The sequence below is a fragment of the Peromyscus eremicus genome, chromosome 2, assembly GCF_949786415.1.
Source record: "Peromyscus eremicus chromosome 2, PerEre_H2_v1, whole genome shotgun sequence".
Taxonomy (NCBI): Eukaryota; Metazoa; Chordata; class Mammalia; order Rodentia; family Cricetidae; genus Peromyscus; species Peromyscus eremicus.
Window position 1 is genome coordinate 65,356,921 of NC_081417.1, and position 16,559 is coordinate 65,373,479.

Below are 16,559 nucleotides of genomic sequence, written 5' to 3' on the forward strand. Positions count from 1 at the left end.
TGCCACCATGGCTGACTGAGTCTGGGTCCGAGAAAGAGAAGGCTTTCAGATGGTCGGATGGAGCCTGGCTGGAAAATGGGAGACAAGCACTGGGGTGCGGTCTATTGTAAGCGGCACCCTTGGAAGTTTTGGTACAGGGGGCAACAGGGAGAACGGGGATCGAGAGATGAGAATGGTGGACTAGCTGCCAGGCTGGGTCCTGACGGTGCAGACCAACAAACTGAGGTGTGGGCCTGAGACAGGAGAAGGATGACAGCCCTCTGCCCTGAGCCCATTCCTGTGTGTGTGTATAAGGACAAGGCCCCAAAGGTGGGAAAGATACTAGATTTCAGAACAGAGGGATTTGAAGGGCCTGGGAAAGCTTGTAATGTTCCCACAGGCTCTAGCCCTCCTACCCCAAGCCTGCCTTGACTTTTCCTGTCTCAGGAAAGAATTGGCCCCAGGATAGGGCAGCCAGCTGTACAGGACTGGCTCTGAGCTTGACTACAAATATAGAATCATACGGACTCTACTGTCAGAGAACTCAACATGTAATATGAAATCTGAGTGTCAGTGATTGAAATAAGCAAGATGCACCCAGTGTTCCCAGAGACACACAGACGTGGCGTGGGGTCCACGTGGCAGAGAGGGCCTGTTCGGGGTGAGGAGGCTGAGGCTTTCCCTTGGCATAAGATGTTGTTTGTTTATTTTGTTTTGTTGAGACAGGATCTCATGTAGCCCAAGCTGGCCTCAAATTCTCTTATACCGGAGGACGACCTGGAACTGGTCCTCCTGCCTTCATCTTCTGAGGGCTGGGATTACAGGTAGTGCTGCTAATGCCAGGTGGCTGTGGGTTTGGAGGGAGCATTTAAGGAAGGGTCAGGATTTACGTAAGTCATGGTGACAGGGTGAGAGTCCAGGAGAGGCGTGCAGTCTGAATTCAGACGCACGGATGACAAAATGCAGATGATGGTATGGAAGAGTCCTCTGCTAAAAAGACTTACAAAGGGGCCAGAAGAAATGGCCTAGGCATGAAGAGCAGGTACTGCTCTTGCAGACAACCTCAGTTCAGTTCCCAGCACCTATGTTGAGCCATTCCCAATTGCCTGTAACTCTAGTTCCAGGGAATTCAACACCCTCTTCTGGCCTCCACTTGTACTGCACTCATGTACACAGAGACACGCAAATACACATAATTTTAAAATAGTGAAAAATAAAGCGTTCTTTTTAATTCAGCTCTGGGTGGGCCCCATGCTGAGGAGTCGTCTCAGGGAGTGGTGGTGAGGGGCTAAAGTAGGAAACAGGCTTGGCAGAGAGGGGAGCCAGGCATGGCACACACTGTAATCCCAGGACTCGGGAGACTGTAGCAGGGGGACCATAAATTTGAGACCAGCCCAGGCTACACAGCAAAACCATTTCCAAAAATGACAGAAAAGAACCTGTAGAGAGGGAGATCGTGTGCAGTGTGTTTTCACGAGCTTGAGAATAGAAACTAATTGGCCTTCCACTCTTGTGCAGTTACAGGATAGAGAATCCTACATTGCCCTTCTAGTTGGAGCCAAGTATGGCATTAGTCAGATTATCAATAGCAAACTCAACATCGTGTCCACACTCGCGGAGTTTGCTAACATCAGTCGCGTGGAGCTGACAGAAGAATCCGAGAAAGTGAGCATGGTCAAAGTGTATCTTCAGGACATTAAGGTAACACAGAGGAAGAGACTCTGGCCCCTGGGATTGGGTGTGCAATTATTCTAGGGTAGTTTATATGAGCTTTGAGTGATAATAAAGTCCACTGTTTATGTTTATCTGGCTAAAAGGAGCTGCCTCAAGTGGACCATGGCGAGCAGGATACATTATCCTGAGAGGCTCCTGAGAGGGTTTTGTTCTATTTGTTGGGCTATGTGTTTTATTGATGAAGAATTCTGGACCTAGAGTTTTAAAATGGATAAATAGTTCAGGGTACCTCCTGTGCCTTTCTGGAAGGTTCTATATTCACTATTCCCTCTTTTGATTTCATCCAATGTGCTCAAAAATGGCCCTGTGTTTTCTGCTCATCTTCCTCCTTTTCCTGTGCTAAGTCGGGTCTTTAAGGGACCAGTTGTGTGAATGAGTAGGGGGATGGGTAGGTAGGGCATGGTGGCACTAAGGACAGAAATAAAGGAGACAGTATTTAGATTAGGGAGGAGGGACCCACAGTGTGTCAGGGTGTGCAGGTGTGGTTATGTGCACATACATGCTTGGGCATTTAGATTTAGCTCCTCGCTGTGAATATACGGGCCGCTTGGGGGCCAGTCTGTGCACCATGGTTGAATATACTTAGTATCTCTCCTTGGCCCAGTAGGCCTTGTTGTATCTTGACCCTCTACAAACAGAAAAGTTCTGCTTGCCTTCACAGGTTCTGACTTTGTTGCTGGAATCCAACAGTGCAAAAGACCTGGCGTGCTTGATTGCTGGGTACTACAGGCTGTTTGTGGACCCAGCTAGCTCTGTTTTCCTCTGGTCTGGAAACAGACAGCAGATTCACCGAGTGTCTGCTGAAGAAGGTGAGGGGCTGAGTCTTTCCCAGTCAGGACAGGCTTATTTGTTTCCAACCAAGCAATTGACCTTTCTTAAATAGGAGAGATGCGTTCTTAGTCTTTGGAATGTTCCTAAATGCCAAGGAGCGCTAGAAGGTCTCTGATTCCCTGCAGAGTTTCCCGGAATTGTCTCTAAGATCCATTGTGTCTTATTTCTCAGCAAAAGGGGATGTCACTTTTTCAGAATGTGGGCACACTGGTCTCACCACGCCTTTGCCCTCTTTCTCATTCTCTTGAATTATGATGGAGACTCTCAGCCTTACATTCAGAAGAAGGGGTACCTGGGGACAAAAGAGACTTGAAATTATACCATGTAAAGAATGAAAGGGGCAAGTATTAAAGGGCAGAGGAGAAAAACAGTCTCCCGGGAGGCTTCCACGTCAGCTGTTCTATTGATGTGGCTTTTCCAGGGGCGTCCTGATAAATGTTTAATAACGGCCTCTGCAGGGGGGAAGCCCCTGACCTGAAACAATTGCCTGACGCTCCTACCATTACCACCATTTCAAGCTGTAGCTAGAGTTTTCCTGCCTGGCCCACAGTCAGGACAAATCTCTCTCACCTGCCAGTCCCACAGCAGCTCAGACCTGACCAAGTAAACACAGAGACTTATATTGGTTACAAACTGTATGGCCGTGGCAGGCTTCTTGTTATCTACTTTTTCTATCATGAATTAACCCATTTCCATTAATTTATACCTTGCCACATGGCTTGTGGCTTACCGGCATCTTCACATGCTGTTTGCCATCATGGCGGCTGGCAGTGTCTCTCTGACTCAGCCTTCCACTTCCCAGCTTTATTCTCCTCCTTGTCCCACCTATACTTCCTGCCTGGCCACTGGCCAATCAGTGATTTATTTATTGACCAATCAGCAAAACACTTGACATATAGACCATCCCACAGCATCAAGCTGCCAACGTGATGGTCGACAGAGGTAGACAGAGGTGCTCAGTAGCTTACGGTTATATAGTGCCTCCTCCTCATGGCAAAACAGGCCTAGATCATCCCAGGAGACTAGACTGGAGGGTGGAATGCTGCCGTCCATGCCATCTGTGGTAACTTCAGGGGGTTGTTTCCACAACCCTTGGTGCTCACTAAAATGTGCACATGTTCAGTCCTTTCTATGAAGTGGTATATAATTTATACAGAACCAGTATGCTGGTTCTGTATAAATTGCATAGACTTTAAATCAAACTCTAAATTATCTACCCTACTGTCAATGCTACAGAGAATGGTCCAGGATAGCCTTGCTTTCAGTTTTGAGTGAGTGAGTTCATTAGTCTACAACAAGCAAAAGTAAAAGAACAAATAGCGGGCAGCAAATATATAGTAGGACATCAGATTTGGTGCTTACATCACCCAGCAGGAATGACTGGAGAAGCCTTGTAAAAATAGTCACCTGGAGCCGGCATAGTGACACACACCTTTAATCCCAGCACTTGAGAAGCAGAGGCAGGCGGATCTCTGTGAGCTGGAGGACAGCCAGGGCAGTCACACAGAGAAACCCTGTCTTGAAAAAAACAAAAAGTCATCTGGGGACCCTGACCGATAAAGAGCGTGCCAGGCAGTGTCGTCTTGCCAGGCAGTGTCGTCTTCGTGGAGGAGCCTCTGGTTTCCCATTCCCACTGCCCACGCTTTTATGCCATGGACTAAGCAATGGTTCCAGATGTCCTCAAGGACACAATTTTTCTAATCCTCTTGGGCGGTTTGCTGTTCTACTTTGTCCCTGTGACCAGCCTGACCCAGGGAAAGTAGTTTTGGGGGAAATTCGAAATAAGCATGTTTGAATGGGGCCATCTCTTGTTTCCTGAGTCAGCACTCAACACGGATGCAAATAAGCACATGACAGTTTACTGATATAATTTATATTACAGTCAAATGGTCTGCCACTAAGCTATTCCCCCATAATTTATATTATAGTGTGCCATTGTTATCCTGTGTTGTTGCAGGAACCATAGCAAGAAGAAAGGCTTGTACATGTTCAACACGGTCAGTATTGAACCCTTCTAGCAGGATGGCAGGAAGCAGGACACACAGGCATCTGTCAGACCTGGGCGTCGGTTTGTAACTCTCCGTGTCTCATTTGTCATAGGCTACGAGTCTAGGGCCTGCAGTGACTCGGAGGAGTCCTCTGAAGTGGATTGCGTACTGGAGCCCCTGTCTGACCGACGCCTGGTGAAACTGAGCCTCTGTAGACCATTCGTTAGAGAGGAGCAGCCCCCCGGAGACAGTCCCACACCTGAGGTGACCAAGAGAGGCCCGAGTACCTGCGGGGCCAGCAGCATGACGGACAGTGCTGAGTCCGAGGCGTCTGACTCAGCCAACACCGAGAGCCGAGGCTGCAGGACCAGTGGCTCCAGTGAGTCCATGGATGCTCTGGAAGAGGACGACTTAGATGCCTGCTCCTCCAGCGGGACCAGCTTCTTTCACTTTGGCCCACCGGGCTTCTCAAAGGATCTTGATACCAACAGCCAAGAGGAAAAAAGCAGGATCGAGACCAGGGGTTTCCTGTGTTTGCTGGACCTAGCCCAGGATGCCAACCCTCAATGCCAGCAGATCGAGTGTCCCCAGGGCCTAGCTTCAGGGGCCTGTAGCTGGGGATTGGAACTGAGCATGGGCAGGCTAGACCCCAGGTTGTATGAGGGCAGCCGGACTGACTACTACAGCCTGTGTTCCAGCATCTCCCCAGGCAGCCACCTGAGTGACAGCTCAGGGAGCACAGTTTCGCGGCAGGGAGTGGCACCGCCACCACCACCACCACCACCGTGGTGCCAGCAGGGCTGGATGGAGGCTCAGCCTGGCTCCATGCTGGAAACCCTGGCCCTGCACCCACTGCCACCGCTGGCCTTGGAGGACGGCAGCTCAGATGAGGAATACTATGATGCTGCGGACAAACTCACACCCCCAGACACACTCTCAGGTGAGCCCCGTCCCCCACCCCAGCAGATCTCTAATACCCTTAGCTAGCTTCCAAGAGCCCAGGGCCGGCTTGAGAGCAGGATACGAAGGCTTTGTCTACTCTTGAGGAGGCCACCCTGGATTTCCGTGGACCAAATTACAAGCATCCTGGCCTTGAGTCAGGGCTGCAAGGGAGGTTTGGAGAATTGTGAGCAAGGGGAGATGAGAGGAATTCATCCCACTGTGGGAACCAGGGAAGGCTTCCCAGAAGACGTGTCGAGTGGGCTGGGCTTCATCAGGTGGACAGAACACGCAATAAAGGAATGGAGTGCCCAGTTGAGAGGGTCACTGTGTCACTGAGGATCCTGGGAGCAACAAGACAGCATCATTGGTGTCTGATGGCCTTTGGGAGTCCAGTGGTTCCTGACATCGGGTCGGAATCTGTCGGCTGGGTTCCTCATGTATCTCCAAAAAAGATTGTGAAAATTTAACCCACAATCCACGATATGCCATCTCATACAAACAAAACACCACTGTAAAGTCTTTCTACAAAGGAAGACTTGCCGAGCTAACCGGAAAATCTCGCAAGACACGCATATGTGCACACACTCACACATACTCTCTTGCACTGTCTCCCCACTCTGAGGTTAAAAACTGGCAGGCATGGCAGGCTGGGCCTCAGCCCTCTCCTGTGCCTCCCTAATACTGCCCTCTTGTGGTTGCTCTGGACAGAACCGCCCGCTCAGCTCCTGAGGGCACCCTGTGAGGCTCTCTGTGGTGGCTTCTGCCTGCCTGTCCCCACCCCCTTGCCCTGTATCTTAGCAGACCTTTGTATATGCTACTGCGTCTGCCCTGAGCCTCAGCGGCTGGTGCCCATCAACCACCTAGTCTCCGCTGAGGGCTCCATTCTGCAGGGAACATTTTGCTGGTTTACCAGACCAGGGCCAGCTGCTCATCTCAGTCACAGGTTGTTCCAGCAGCTTTGTGCCTGTCCCTTGGGGCTGCCTCTAGTTGTGCACTGTCGTTGTGTAAAGGCTCCCTGAGTGCACACAGCACCTGGGCATCGTCACTAAATGAATGAGTGATGGCTCATGCCATCTCTGTTGACTTGATTTCATGTCTTCGTTTGTTGGGGGCTGATTTTGGTTTTTCCTGTTGTTGTCTCACTGTGTGATTGTGGCCGTCCTAGAACTCACTCTGTAGACCATGGGAACAGAACAGCAAAGGGTATGCTGCACTCCACTCCACAAGAACCTGGCTAACCTCTTCCGGGGCTCTCCCTGACCCCAACTCTGCCCTGCTGAGCTAGCCCTTATACTAGCAGCAGGATGAGGGGTGCGGCTGAGACTGGCAGATGGGACTCTTATGGGGACCTAGTCCAAATTTAGGTCCATGTGAGGCATCTTTTCACAGGGAGGAGTCAGTGTGCTAAGCACACTAGAACTGGAACTCCTGTGCCTGGGTTTCAGTCTAGCTCACGACTCACTGTGAGCGCCATCAAAGGGAATTGGTCAACAAGACAGCAACTCCCAAACATAGCAGCCCATCAGAATCACCCAAGGAACCTTGTTTAAAGTCTGTCAGTTCCTCAGATTTAACCTCAGCAGTTCCGACTTTGGAGGTCTGAGGGGTGGCCTAGAATTTGGTCATTTCAGTGCCACGCAAGCAGGTTGGGGATGTTTGGTCTGAGTGTCTAACATGCCTCCAAGTCCCTGCTAACATGCAATCCTGATTTCTTCTGCCCAAATCCCAAGACCTTTTCACATACTGCTGCTCCTGAGAAAGATCATCCTAGCATGTGTGAACCCTCATGACTGACTGATGATCAGGGTCCCTGTTTGTCCAAAGAAAGCACCTTCACCCCCTTCACACGCAACATAAAAGTAGCGACAGAAGCAGCAGCAGCTATGGGCATGAGTTAACATCATGCAGAAAAGCTTGAAGAGCAAAGAGCCTGGAGATTTCCAGCAAGTCCGAAGAACGGGGTTCAGGCATGGCTGGCAGCCAGGCTAGAAGTGTTTGCAGCAGAATTCGCTGGCATTCTTGTCAGGGTATCGTGGCTGCAAAAATGACTTCTTGCTACTATTAACAGTTATTGAGTTACAGTCTGGAGATGTAGCCCAGGCTGGCTAGAAACTCAAGTATATAGCCTAGGCTGACCTTAAACTTCTCAGGCCTCCTGAGTGATGAGATTATAGACATGTACCATCACACATGGTTTTAGTTTTTTTCTTAATTTTAAATTAGTTTTATGTGTATGGGTGTTTTTCCTGCATATATGTCTGTGTACCGTGTGTGTTCTGTGCCTATGGGGGTCAGAAAAGGGTGTCAGATCCCCTGGAACTGGAGTTACAGATGGTTGTGAGTAGCCATGGGAATTCTAGGAATAGAACCCAAGTCCTCTGGAAGAGCAGCCAATGCTCTTAACTACTGAGTCATCTCTCTAACACCCTTTAAAAATGTTTATGTGGGGGGGGGAATGCATGTGGTGTGGGTGGGTGGTGTGTGTGTGGTACGTATGTATGGTGTGTGTGTGTGTGTATGTATTTGTGTATTTGAAGTTCTGGAGAGTTTGTGCTGACTGCCTGGGCTGTGAATCTCATCTTCGGAACTGTAAATTAACATTCTGTTGTTTGAGAACATGAGTGTTAGAGTACTTGTCCAGCATGCGTAGGGTCTAGGTTTGATCTCTAGCACTGCCAGTCTCTACCAGAGTGCACGAGGAGATGTCATCTCCTGAAAAGAAACTTGAGGTACTGTGACTAAAGGTAGTAAATGGGTCTTGGACAAGTAACGTAAGAAATGTCTACTGTAATCATTATTCCCATCTTTCAGATGAGGAGACTGAGGCAATGAAATCTTAACTTGTCCAAGGTTTAGATCCTCAGTCCAGGCAAGCCTACATGCTTGCCCAAGCATGGACAACCTCTCTCCTTCTCTGCGCTTAATGTGATTTTTTCCTTGTCTTGACTTGCAGGGCCCAGAGCTGCTGATCTTAGTGCCGAGAGATTGCAGAGTCAGTCTAGAACCCGTGGCTCCGAGGAAAGCCTGCATCCAGGACCAGAGGGGGGAGAGCCAAGCAGGCGGGGAGGGGTGAAGAAGTACGCCAAGACGCTGAGGAAAAGAAGGTCCTTCCTACAGACAGACCACACCTCCCAGGTCTCCTTCCCCCTGGAGTCATCAGCCTCCCAGGAGAACATGGATGACGTGTGCTACTATGACAGAGAGCCCTACCTGAAACTCGCTGCCCCTTCCCCAACTGTGTCCTCCTTGCAGGACGTGCAAGGGGAGCCAGGCCTCCTGGAGACTAAGGCCTTGGGGTTGCTGGCTTCCCTGAGGGAGACAAAGAGCAAAAATCCAGCCTCCAGGATCATGGAGATGGAGCCAGAGACCATGGAAACCAAGTCAGTCGTCGACTCTCGAGTGTCCTCTATCTCTGCCATCCGCCTCCGCATTGACCCCGGCAATACAGAGAATCTGGAGACTACTCCCTCGGCCGTCACCATCGACAGCTCCTCAGCAAGCACCCCCCAGAACCCTCACAATTCAAACCCAGATTCATCCAGCCCACAGGCCGCTCAGATCAGGCCTTTCCAAATCTTATCCCCATTTCAAGACCCAGATGGTACCACCCCCAAAGAACTCGCCCCAGAGCCTGAGGATAGCACCTTCCCTCTCTCTGGTGCTAACCCTAATCCAGACAGCCCAGGGCCACATCCTCTCCCCCGAGGAGACACATCAGAGCTGGAAGGGGTCCAATCAGAAATGGAATCGGAATCTTTTTTAGTAAATCATATACAACAGGGTACCCCCAGATTCACAGGGTCCTTGTCTCCTGGAGATGGGACAACCTGTGGTGAGTGTGGCGTGAGTTCAGAAGGGGCTGCCTTTGCTGCAGAAGAGGGGCAACAAGGACAGCTGTCTTTGGGAAGTGACAGTGGAGTTACATACAAAAATGGACCCAACTTATTTCAGGAGGAATTTGAGGAGGACTCAGATAACGTTCCACCAGCTCTTGATGTTAGCGCTCCAGCTGATGAAATAATGGGCTCCCTCCCTTCAGAGGCTCCTGGAACATGGACAGAACAGACCCTGTCCTTCTCCCTCAAAGACTCCCAAGGGAAACAGAGAGAAGCCGTGGGCCAAGAACAGGAGCTGTTGGCAGAATTGGACTTGGGCCCTGATTTCTTACTTGGGGGGCAGACCGCTCCATCAGCCTTCCCTCCAGAGAGGGTCAAGGCAGAGCAGCTTAACCATGTGACGGGGGAAGACATAGACCCTGTGGACACGCCTCCGCAAGTCTGTGTCCATACAGTACCTTCCCTGCCAAAGCTTCCACCATGTCAAGAGGAGCCCCGCTCGGCAGATTCAGGCCATGGCTCACCATCAGAAAGCAAAGGTGACAGTCCCATCATCTGCCTTCCGCCTGAGAGGTCTTTCCTGTGCTTTGCCCCAGAGAGCCATCCTGAAGGCTCCACAAGTCTTGGCAAGGCCACCTCCTTGGGTTTCGCTGGCATGAATGACGTGGTGCCTGCCGGGATTGGCCTGGAACATTGCAGATGTCACTTCTCCTATGCTGCGTGCTTCCGAGGCCTGCAGCCTGAGACAGAGGAGGAAGATGGGGACCCACAGACACACCCTGTGGCCCCCCTTACCTCACCACCCTCTGCAGGAAGCCAGGTGACTCTGCCCTGGAGGCCAGCCCGTGCCTACAGCTGCACCACACCCCTGTCCAGGAAGAGCCACATATGGCCCGAGTACTGCACCAGGGCTCTGAGACAGCTGAAAACTGCCCCGGCAAGTGCCCCGGAGGGCTTTGTCCAACTCACCGAGAGCCTGCTGGAGCTGCAGGACATTCTAGAAGCTTCCTGGGGGGTTGGGAACAAACACCCCACTGAGAAGTGCACCTGGCACTTTTCAGAAAGCCGGAGCCGCCTGTGCATGGGCTCCCAGAAGCTGCTCTCCAGCTGCCAGCACGTGATCAGAATGGACCAGTCTCCCGAGGAGATGCAGAGTGCTGTGCGCGTCACCTTCCAGCACCTGGTCCAGCTGGCGGGCCTCTGCTTCCAGTTTACAGACTGCAGCCGCTGCTCCACCCGGCACAAGGAAGTGGCGGGGAACCTGAGGGACGTGGTATACACCTACCACCAGTTTGTGGAGGCCGCAAAACTGACCTGTGAGAGAGGCTACCAGGACCTCAGCGTGAAACTCTTGGCTCGCCAATGCACAGCCCTCACAGCCGCCGTGTTCTGTTTGACCCAGAAGTTCCGGGCATCCACCGCTCTGTGAACAGGTCACTTACCCAGGGCCCCTTTACCCTGCCTGGAAAGTTCTCCAAGAAGCCTCGTCTAGTTCTCCACCCACCCCCTTCACATGTTTACTATATAGAGTATTCGAATAAACTGCTGCTTAATCCTAGCCTGTCTTGTTCTGAGTGGATAAATTCGGATTAAAAATGTTCACTCCACCTGGGCAGTGGGGGTGCGTGCCTTTAAGCTCAGCACTCGGGAGGCAGAGGCAGGAAGTTCTCTGTGAGTTTAAGGCCAGCCTGGGCTACAGAGAGAGTTCCAGGACAGCTAGGGCTACACAGAGAAACCCTGTCTCAAAACGCCCGCCCCCCCCCCCAAAAAAAAACAACTAGGTTCACTCATATTCATTCAACAGACATTCACTTCCTTTGCACCAGGCCTGTAATAGGAACTTGAGAAATAACAGGTTGTATGACACAAGCCTTTTCTTCTCTGATCAGGTTGTGCTGGGGTATAGATGAATAAATGTCCATCCAACCAACAGGTATCAGGCAGAAAGTCTCAGATTTTGTCCCAAGAACTCAGGAATTGCTGGAAAACAGTCTTGATTCCCCTGTTACATTAATTTGGCACTAACCTTCACAAACAGGTGGATGCATGTGTTATTGGTAGATTGGACCCTTCAAATCGGCGCCTGGACCTGATGATATTTAGTCTTGGTTGCCTCGCGGCTGCCACTAGGTGGCAGTAAATTCCCGAGCTGCTTGGTCACCCATGTGCAGGGGTATTCTCTGCCTTATCTGAAACTGAACCCCTGACACTTGCACTATGTTTCTGTGTTTAATATTATAAGGCAAACACTAAATCCAGGAATCACATTTTTCATTATTGGACTGATATTAGGGCAGAAGAAATATAATCACTACTTTCCTCACTGGCTTCTGCTGGTCAAGTTCATCCTACTTACCCATCACGGATGTGGACAAGCTGCTTAAACTCTTCTCGTTTGGGGTTTTTCTCTCTTGCACATGAGGAGACTCATTGTCCACTTGATAGGGCATAAATCTCGGAAACAATATAGTAAATTGTAAGTGTTGGTAACAGAATGCTCCGTGTTTCTCCTAATCTGAAAATCCGCCACACACATTGTTTTCCCAACCCAGACAAACCCATTTCAAGGTTTCTTTGGGACACTTTTTGTTCTGGCTTTTCTTGTCTGGTCAAGTGTGGTTTGGTGGCTTACTCTGGGCCATCAGAGGTCATCAAAGAGGTCCATTTTGTCTCCTCTTACTGACACGCTGTGAGGTCAATGCTCTACCCCATTAGGCACCCTAAGTCCCTGCTTTGGCCAGCAAATGCAGGATCAGGGATGAGTCAGTCACACTCTAAGCTCTCTCCAGGCAGAGTGGGAAACCGTACTTGGGCAATGAGAGGACACATGTCCCTTCCCCCCACTGCCACCTACTTGTCACTAGTACATAGTTCATCAGTGCGTGTGTTGGGAGAGAATTAGTTTCCTTAGAACAGCCTTTCTTATAAAGCTTCAAATAAACTTTAAACTCTTCTTTTTAAAAGATTTATTATGTATACAGTGTTCTGCCTGCATGCATGAAGAGGGCACCAAATCTCATTACAGGTGGTTGTGATCCACCATATGGTTGCTGGGAATTGAACTCAGGACTTCTGGAAGAGCAGCCAGTGCTCTTAACCTCTAAGCCACCACTCCAGCCCAACTTTAAAGTCTTGACTGCACCTTTGAAGTGATTTCATGACTGAAAAGTAACAGGACACCAGGCTAGAAACCAAGCTGCATGGTGTGAAACAAGACCTGGAACTTTTGCTAAGGAGATCAAAATAGCTTATTTCTGTGGACAGGAGCTTCACATTCACCCGTGAGACTTCACTCGGGGCTGGATCCTGACTGACCTGAACCATACTTGTGTCCAGTTAACTAGAACCTACAGCATGCCAGAAGCCTTATGGAGATGGTTTGAATACTTTTAAAATATAACATTTCACATTGTTACACATGTTTAGCAGTTTTGTGAGAAATAGTTACGGAAGGGAGGAAGAAGCCCAAAGCCTACAGCTGAGGCATTCAGTAACGAGTCTCCGCCTTTCTTTTGCTGCTATTCTTTTTCTCTGTGGTTCCCAAGAGGAAGAGGAAGGCCAGGCGGTGGTGGCGCACGCCTTTAATCTCAGCACTCGGGAGGCAGAGCCAGGCGGATCTTTGTGAGTTCGAGGCCAGCCTGGGCTACCAAGTGAGTCCCAGGAAAGGCGCAAAGCTACACAGAGAAACCCTGTCTCGAAAAACCAAAAAAAAAAAAAAAAAAAAAAAGAAAAAAAAAAGAGGAAGAGTAAGGCCCAGAAATGATAGGAAACTTCTGGTGTTCATTGAGGAGCTACAGCACAGGGAAGGCATTCTATCTGGTACTTTCTTTGATACACTCCGCACATGAGGCAGGCGAGGTGAGAATCCTCTTCAAGAGTTCTTGATGGAGGTTGAGTCCTGGAGATGGAGAAGGACAAAGCTCTGGGTCACCGAAGAGTGTGAGACATGTAAGGAGAAAGAAATCATTGAAGAGGAGTCATCAGGGAAGGCTTTCTGTAAGAGGCAGCACTAATTAGGATTGGGGTGTCAGCAAGTATTTGTTGAGTACCATGTGTCAGGCCATGAGGTTTTGTAGGGTTTAGACGTCAAGAAAGACAAAGTAATTCTGGTAGCCAGAGTCTCCTACGTGGGGACAGCAGGTAAAACAGTCATAAGCATGGTGAGCATGGGCTCTTTTTGTTATTTTTTCCTCTTTCTATTATTATTATTATTATTATTATTATTATTATTATTATTATTTTGGTTTTACCATGTGGCTCTGGCTGTCCTGGAACTCACTATGTAGCTATGCAGAGCAGGCTGGCCTTGAATTTATAGAGATTCACCTGCCACTGCCTCCCTGGGATTAAAGGCTCCATGCCCTGGTTCTTACTCTTTAAGCCTCAGCTTAAACAGTCTCTATTCAGAACAGCCTTTTCTGGTCACATTAGTTGAGCCTGGCTCATCTTATCTGTCTTGGCATCTTTTTATAAAATGTCACCTCTGTAAGCATTGCAGATCGATGGAATTAAAGGGATGTGCCACCACGCTCAGCTCTCAAGGGACTTCTAATTAGTAGGAAAGACAAAAATTACTGACATGGAGGTTATAGGGAAAAGGGGCCAGCCAAAGAAACCCACCCTGGCCCTAAAACTAGAGCCAAAAAAAAAAAAAAAAAAAGCCAGTGCCAGTGAAAGAAACATACTTTGGCTCTGAAACCAGAGCCAAATCTGCTCCTGAGCAACCGATCGCGAAACCAATCAATCCCTGAGTACAAAATCCAGTCAATCTGAGCTTGTCCAAGCTCAAGGGGATTGAAATCTGACCAATTCCCACCCTGAAAATCTTCTCCCTGGAAAAACTCCGCCCCTAAGAATCCCTATATAAGCCCTTCACCTTGTCAGTTTGGTGTTGCCCTTTTCCACACTGGTGAAGGCAGCCACCCTCCAGGATTTTTCCCTCCGAATAAATCTCTTGTATGAGGTTTGGGTGACGACTTTCTTTCACAGGAACAGAGATGGGAGCCTGGGCAGAGCAGAGCAAGGCTGTAACACTTCCGCTTCTCCTATGGAGCAGAGTTGTTACGCTCTGGGGGATCTGAACTGAACTGTTACAACTTTGTTCGGAGGAAACCTTCCCCCGCCAGAGCAGAGTTGTTACATTGGGGAAACATTTCCCTAGAGCAGGGATGTAAAGCGACTAAGCTTACAGTGACTTGTATTCCCTGGCTCCCAACTGCCAGGATCCCTTTCCATCGATCTGCAATGCTTACAGAGGTGACATTTTATAAAAAGATGCCAAGACAGATAAGATGAGCCAGGCTCAACTAATGTGACCAGAAAAGGCTGTTCTGAATAGAGACTGTTTAAGCTGAGGCTTAAAGAGTAAGAACCAGGGCATGGAGCGATGATGGCTCAGTGGTTAAGAGCACTTGCTGCTCTTGCAGAGGAACAGGGTTCTATTCCCAGCACCCACCTCAGGCCACTCACAACAGCCAGTTCTTGGGGATTGGTCACCCTCTTCTGACCTCTATGGGCGCTTACACGGCACACAGAATAACAGGCACACATAGTCACATAAATAAAAACAAATGTTTTAATCATCGTCTTAAAAACCCACCTGTGAAATAATGAGAGGGATTAGAGTGTACAAATGCCATTGGTGTGTTTAAAGCATGCAGAGACCAGAGCAGTTAGAAGTGATAAGGTACAGATCAGGTGGTGCAAGGCATTGGGGATAGGGTTGGATTTTACCACATCCAGGTACCTCTGGAAACTGCTGAGGCATCCTTGGTGGTGGTGGTGGTGGTGGTGGTGGTGGTGGTGGTGGTGGTGGCGGCGGTGGTGAATACAGAAGTGAAGGCAGGGGGAGAACATCGAAACCATCTAGGAGGTCTTCTCTATTCCTGAGAGAAGTGGAGTGTCACCAGAGCATGAGGGTGGAGAGGCATTCAGTATGGTTGCCTATAAGGTTATGAGTTCAGCTCTAAAAGCGCCATTGAAGGCCATTTGACCCACTTTCCAAGCTGCACCAAAGCACACCCGCAGGCAGTGGGAAGCCAGAGCCAGCAATGAACAGAGAAGACTTGGTAAAGCTGGGTCGTATAGGAGAAAGGGATGTCGTGTTATCCTTTAACAATCAGAGCACTGGAAAAAAAAAAGCACTGGGTATGGTGGAGCACAACTATAATCCAGCACTCATAAGACTGAGGCAGGAGGATGGTGAATTTGAGGTCAGTTTGGGTTACATAATAAGACCCCCCCCTTTTTTTTTTTGTTTTTACTCAGATTGAAGTATGGATTGGGAGGAGTTGTGCAAAGAAACAACAGAGGAAAAAACGGTACACCAAGAAGGAATGCAACCAGTTCATGAGGGAGAGAGAACTCAGGCTCACTTGTTGTAGGGTTTCTCTAAAAACGCAACTCCTGGGACTGTATGAGTTAATCAAAAAGTAGCAGGTAGTCTATATCAACACAAGGCTGGGGTCGGGGGCTGGAGAGATGGCTCAGCAGTTAAGAGCACTGGCTGCTCTTGAAGAGGGCCTGGACTTGGTTCTCAGCACCCACATGGCTGCTCATAACTCTCTGTAACTCCAGTTCCCAGGGGATCCAACACCCTCTTCTGACTTTCCCAAATACCTCAGGCACTCAAGAGGTGAGCATCCATACGCAGGTAAAACATCCATACACATAAACAAAAATAAATCTTAAAAAGGAAAGGTCATTTCGTGTGTCTGAGCCTGTTTCTGGGTTGCTATGTGAAGGGAGATACATGAAGGATGTAGCCAGCCGCTAGACTCTTGCCTACTAAATCTTGTCTGGGTTTTTAACTCGGACAGCCTGGCGGCAGAGGGAAGCACTGTATGCTCAGGAACGGGCTGTTAAGTTAAGTCATGGGCCCTTTTGGTTGAGGGGAAATCCAGGAAACCATAAGGGCCCCATGATGACAAAAGACAAGGCAGGTGGTTTAAAGCTTGGTTTACCCCAGTTTTGCAGTTTCCAGCTAGCCAGAAAGCTACTGGTTACCTGTTTGAGCTGTGCAAGATCTGCGAGGAGCTGGAACTGCCACCCTCAGCTAACCCGGAGTTACAGAAGCCCCGCTAACCTACTGGCATCCTCTATTGAGTTGCCAGATTGAAAACTATAACTCCCAGAATGCCATTCGAAGCCGATCAGGAACCGGAAGTGGTTCGGAGGCGGGATCAACTGTGTTTGAGCACTTCTGAGCAAGGTGTAATTGTCAGGTACGCGGGGACAGGTGGGTGGGGGG

The 16,559-nt window shown here is 49.4% G+C and overlaps 1 protein-coding gene across 1 annotated transcript in view; it reads left to right on the top strand.

The window, feature by feature from the left end:
* The window catches only part of Frmpd1 (FERM and PDZ domain containing 1), a 79,193-nt gene extending 68,325 nt beyond the window's left edge, over nucleotides 1-10,868 (top strand). The window contains exons 12-15 of the mRNA XM_059255797.1: nucleotides 1,498-1,680; nucleotides 2,375-2,522; nucleotides 4,645-5,472; nucleotides 8,428-10,868. Coding sequence (XP_059111780.1) covers nucleotides 1,498-1,680; nucleotides 2,375-2,522; nucleotides 4,645-5,472; nucleotides 8,428-10,739 — 3,471 coding nt within the window. The 3' untranslated portion in view covers nucleotides 10,740-10,868. The remainder of the gene's footprint in view (nucleotides 1-1,497; nucleotides 1,681-2,374; nucleotides 2,523-4,644; nucleotides 5,473-8,427) is intronic.
* Nucleotides 10,869-16,559: the final 5,691 nt, after the last annotated feature.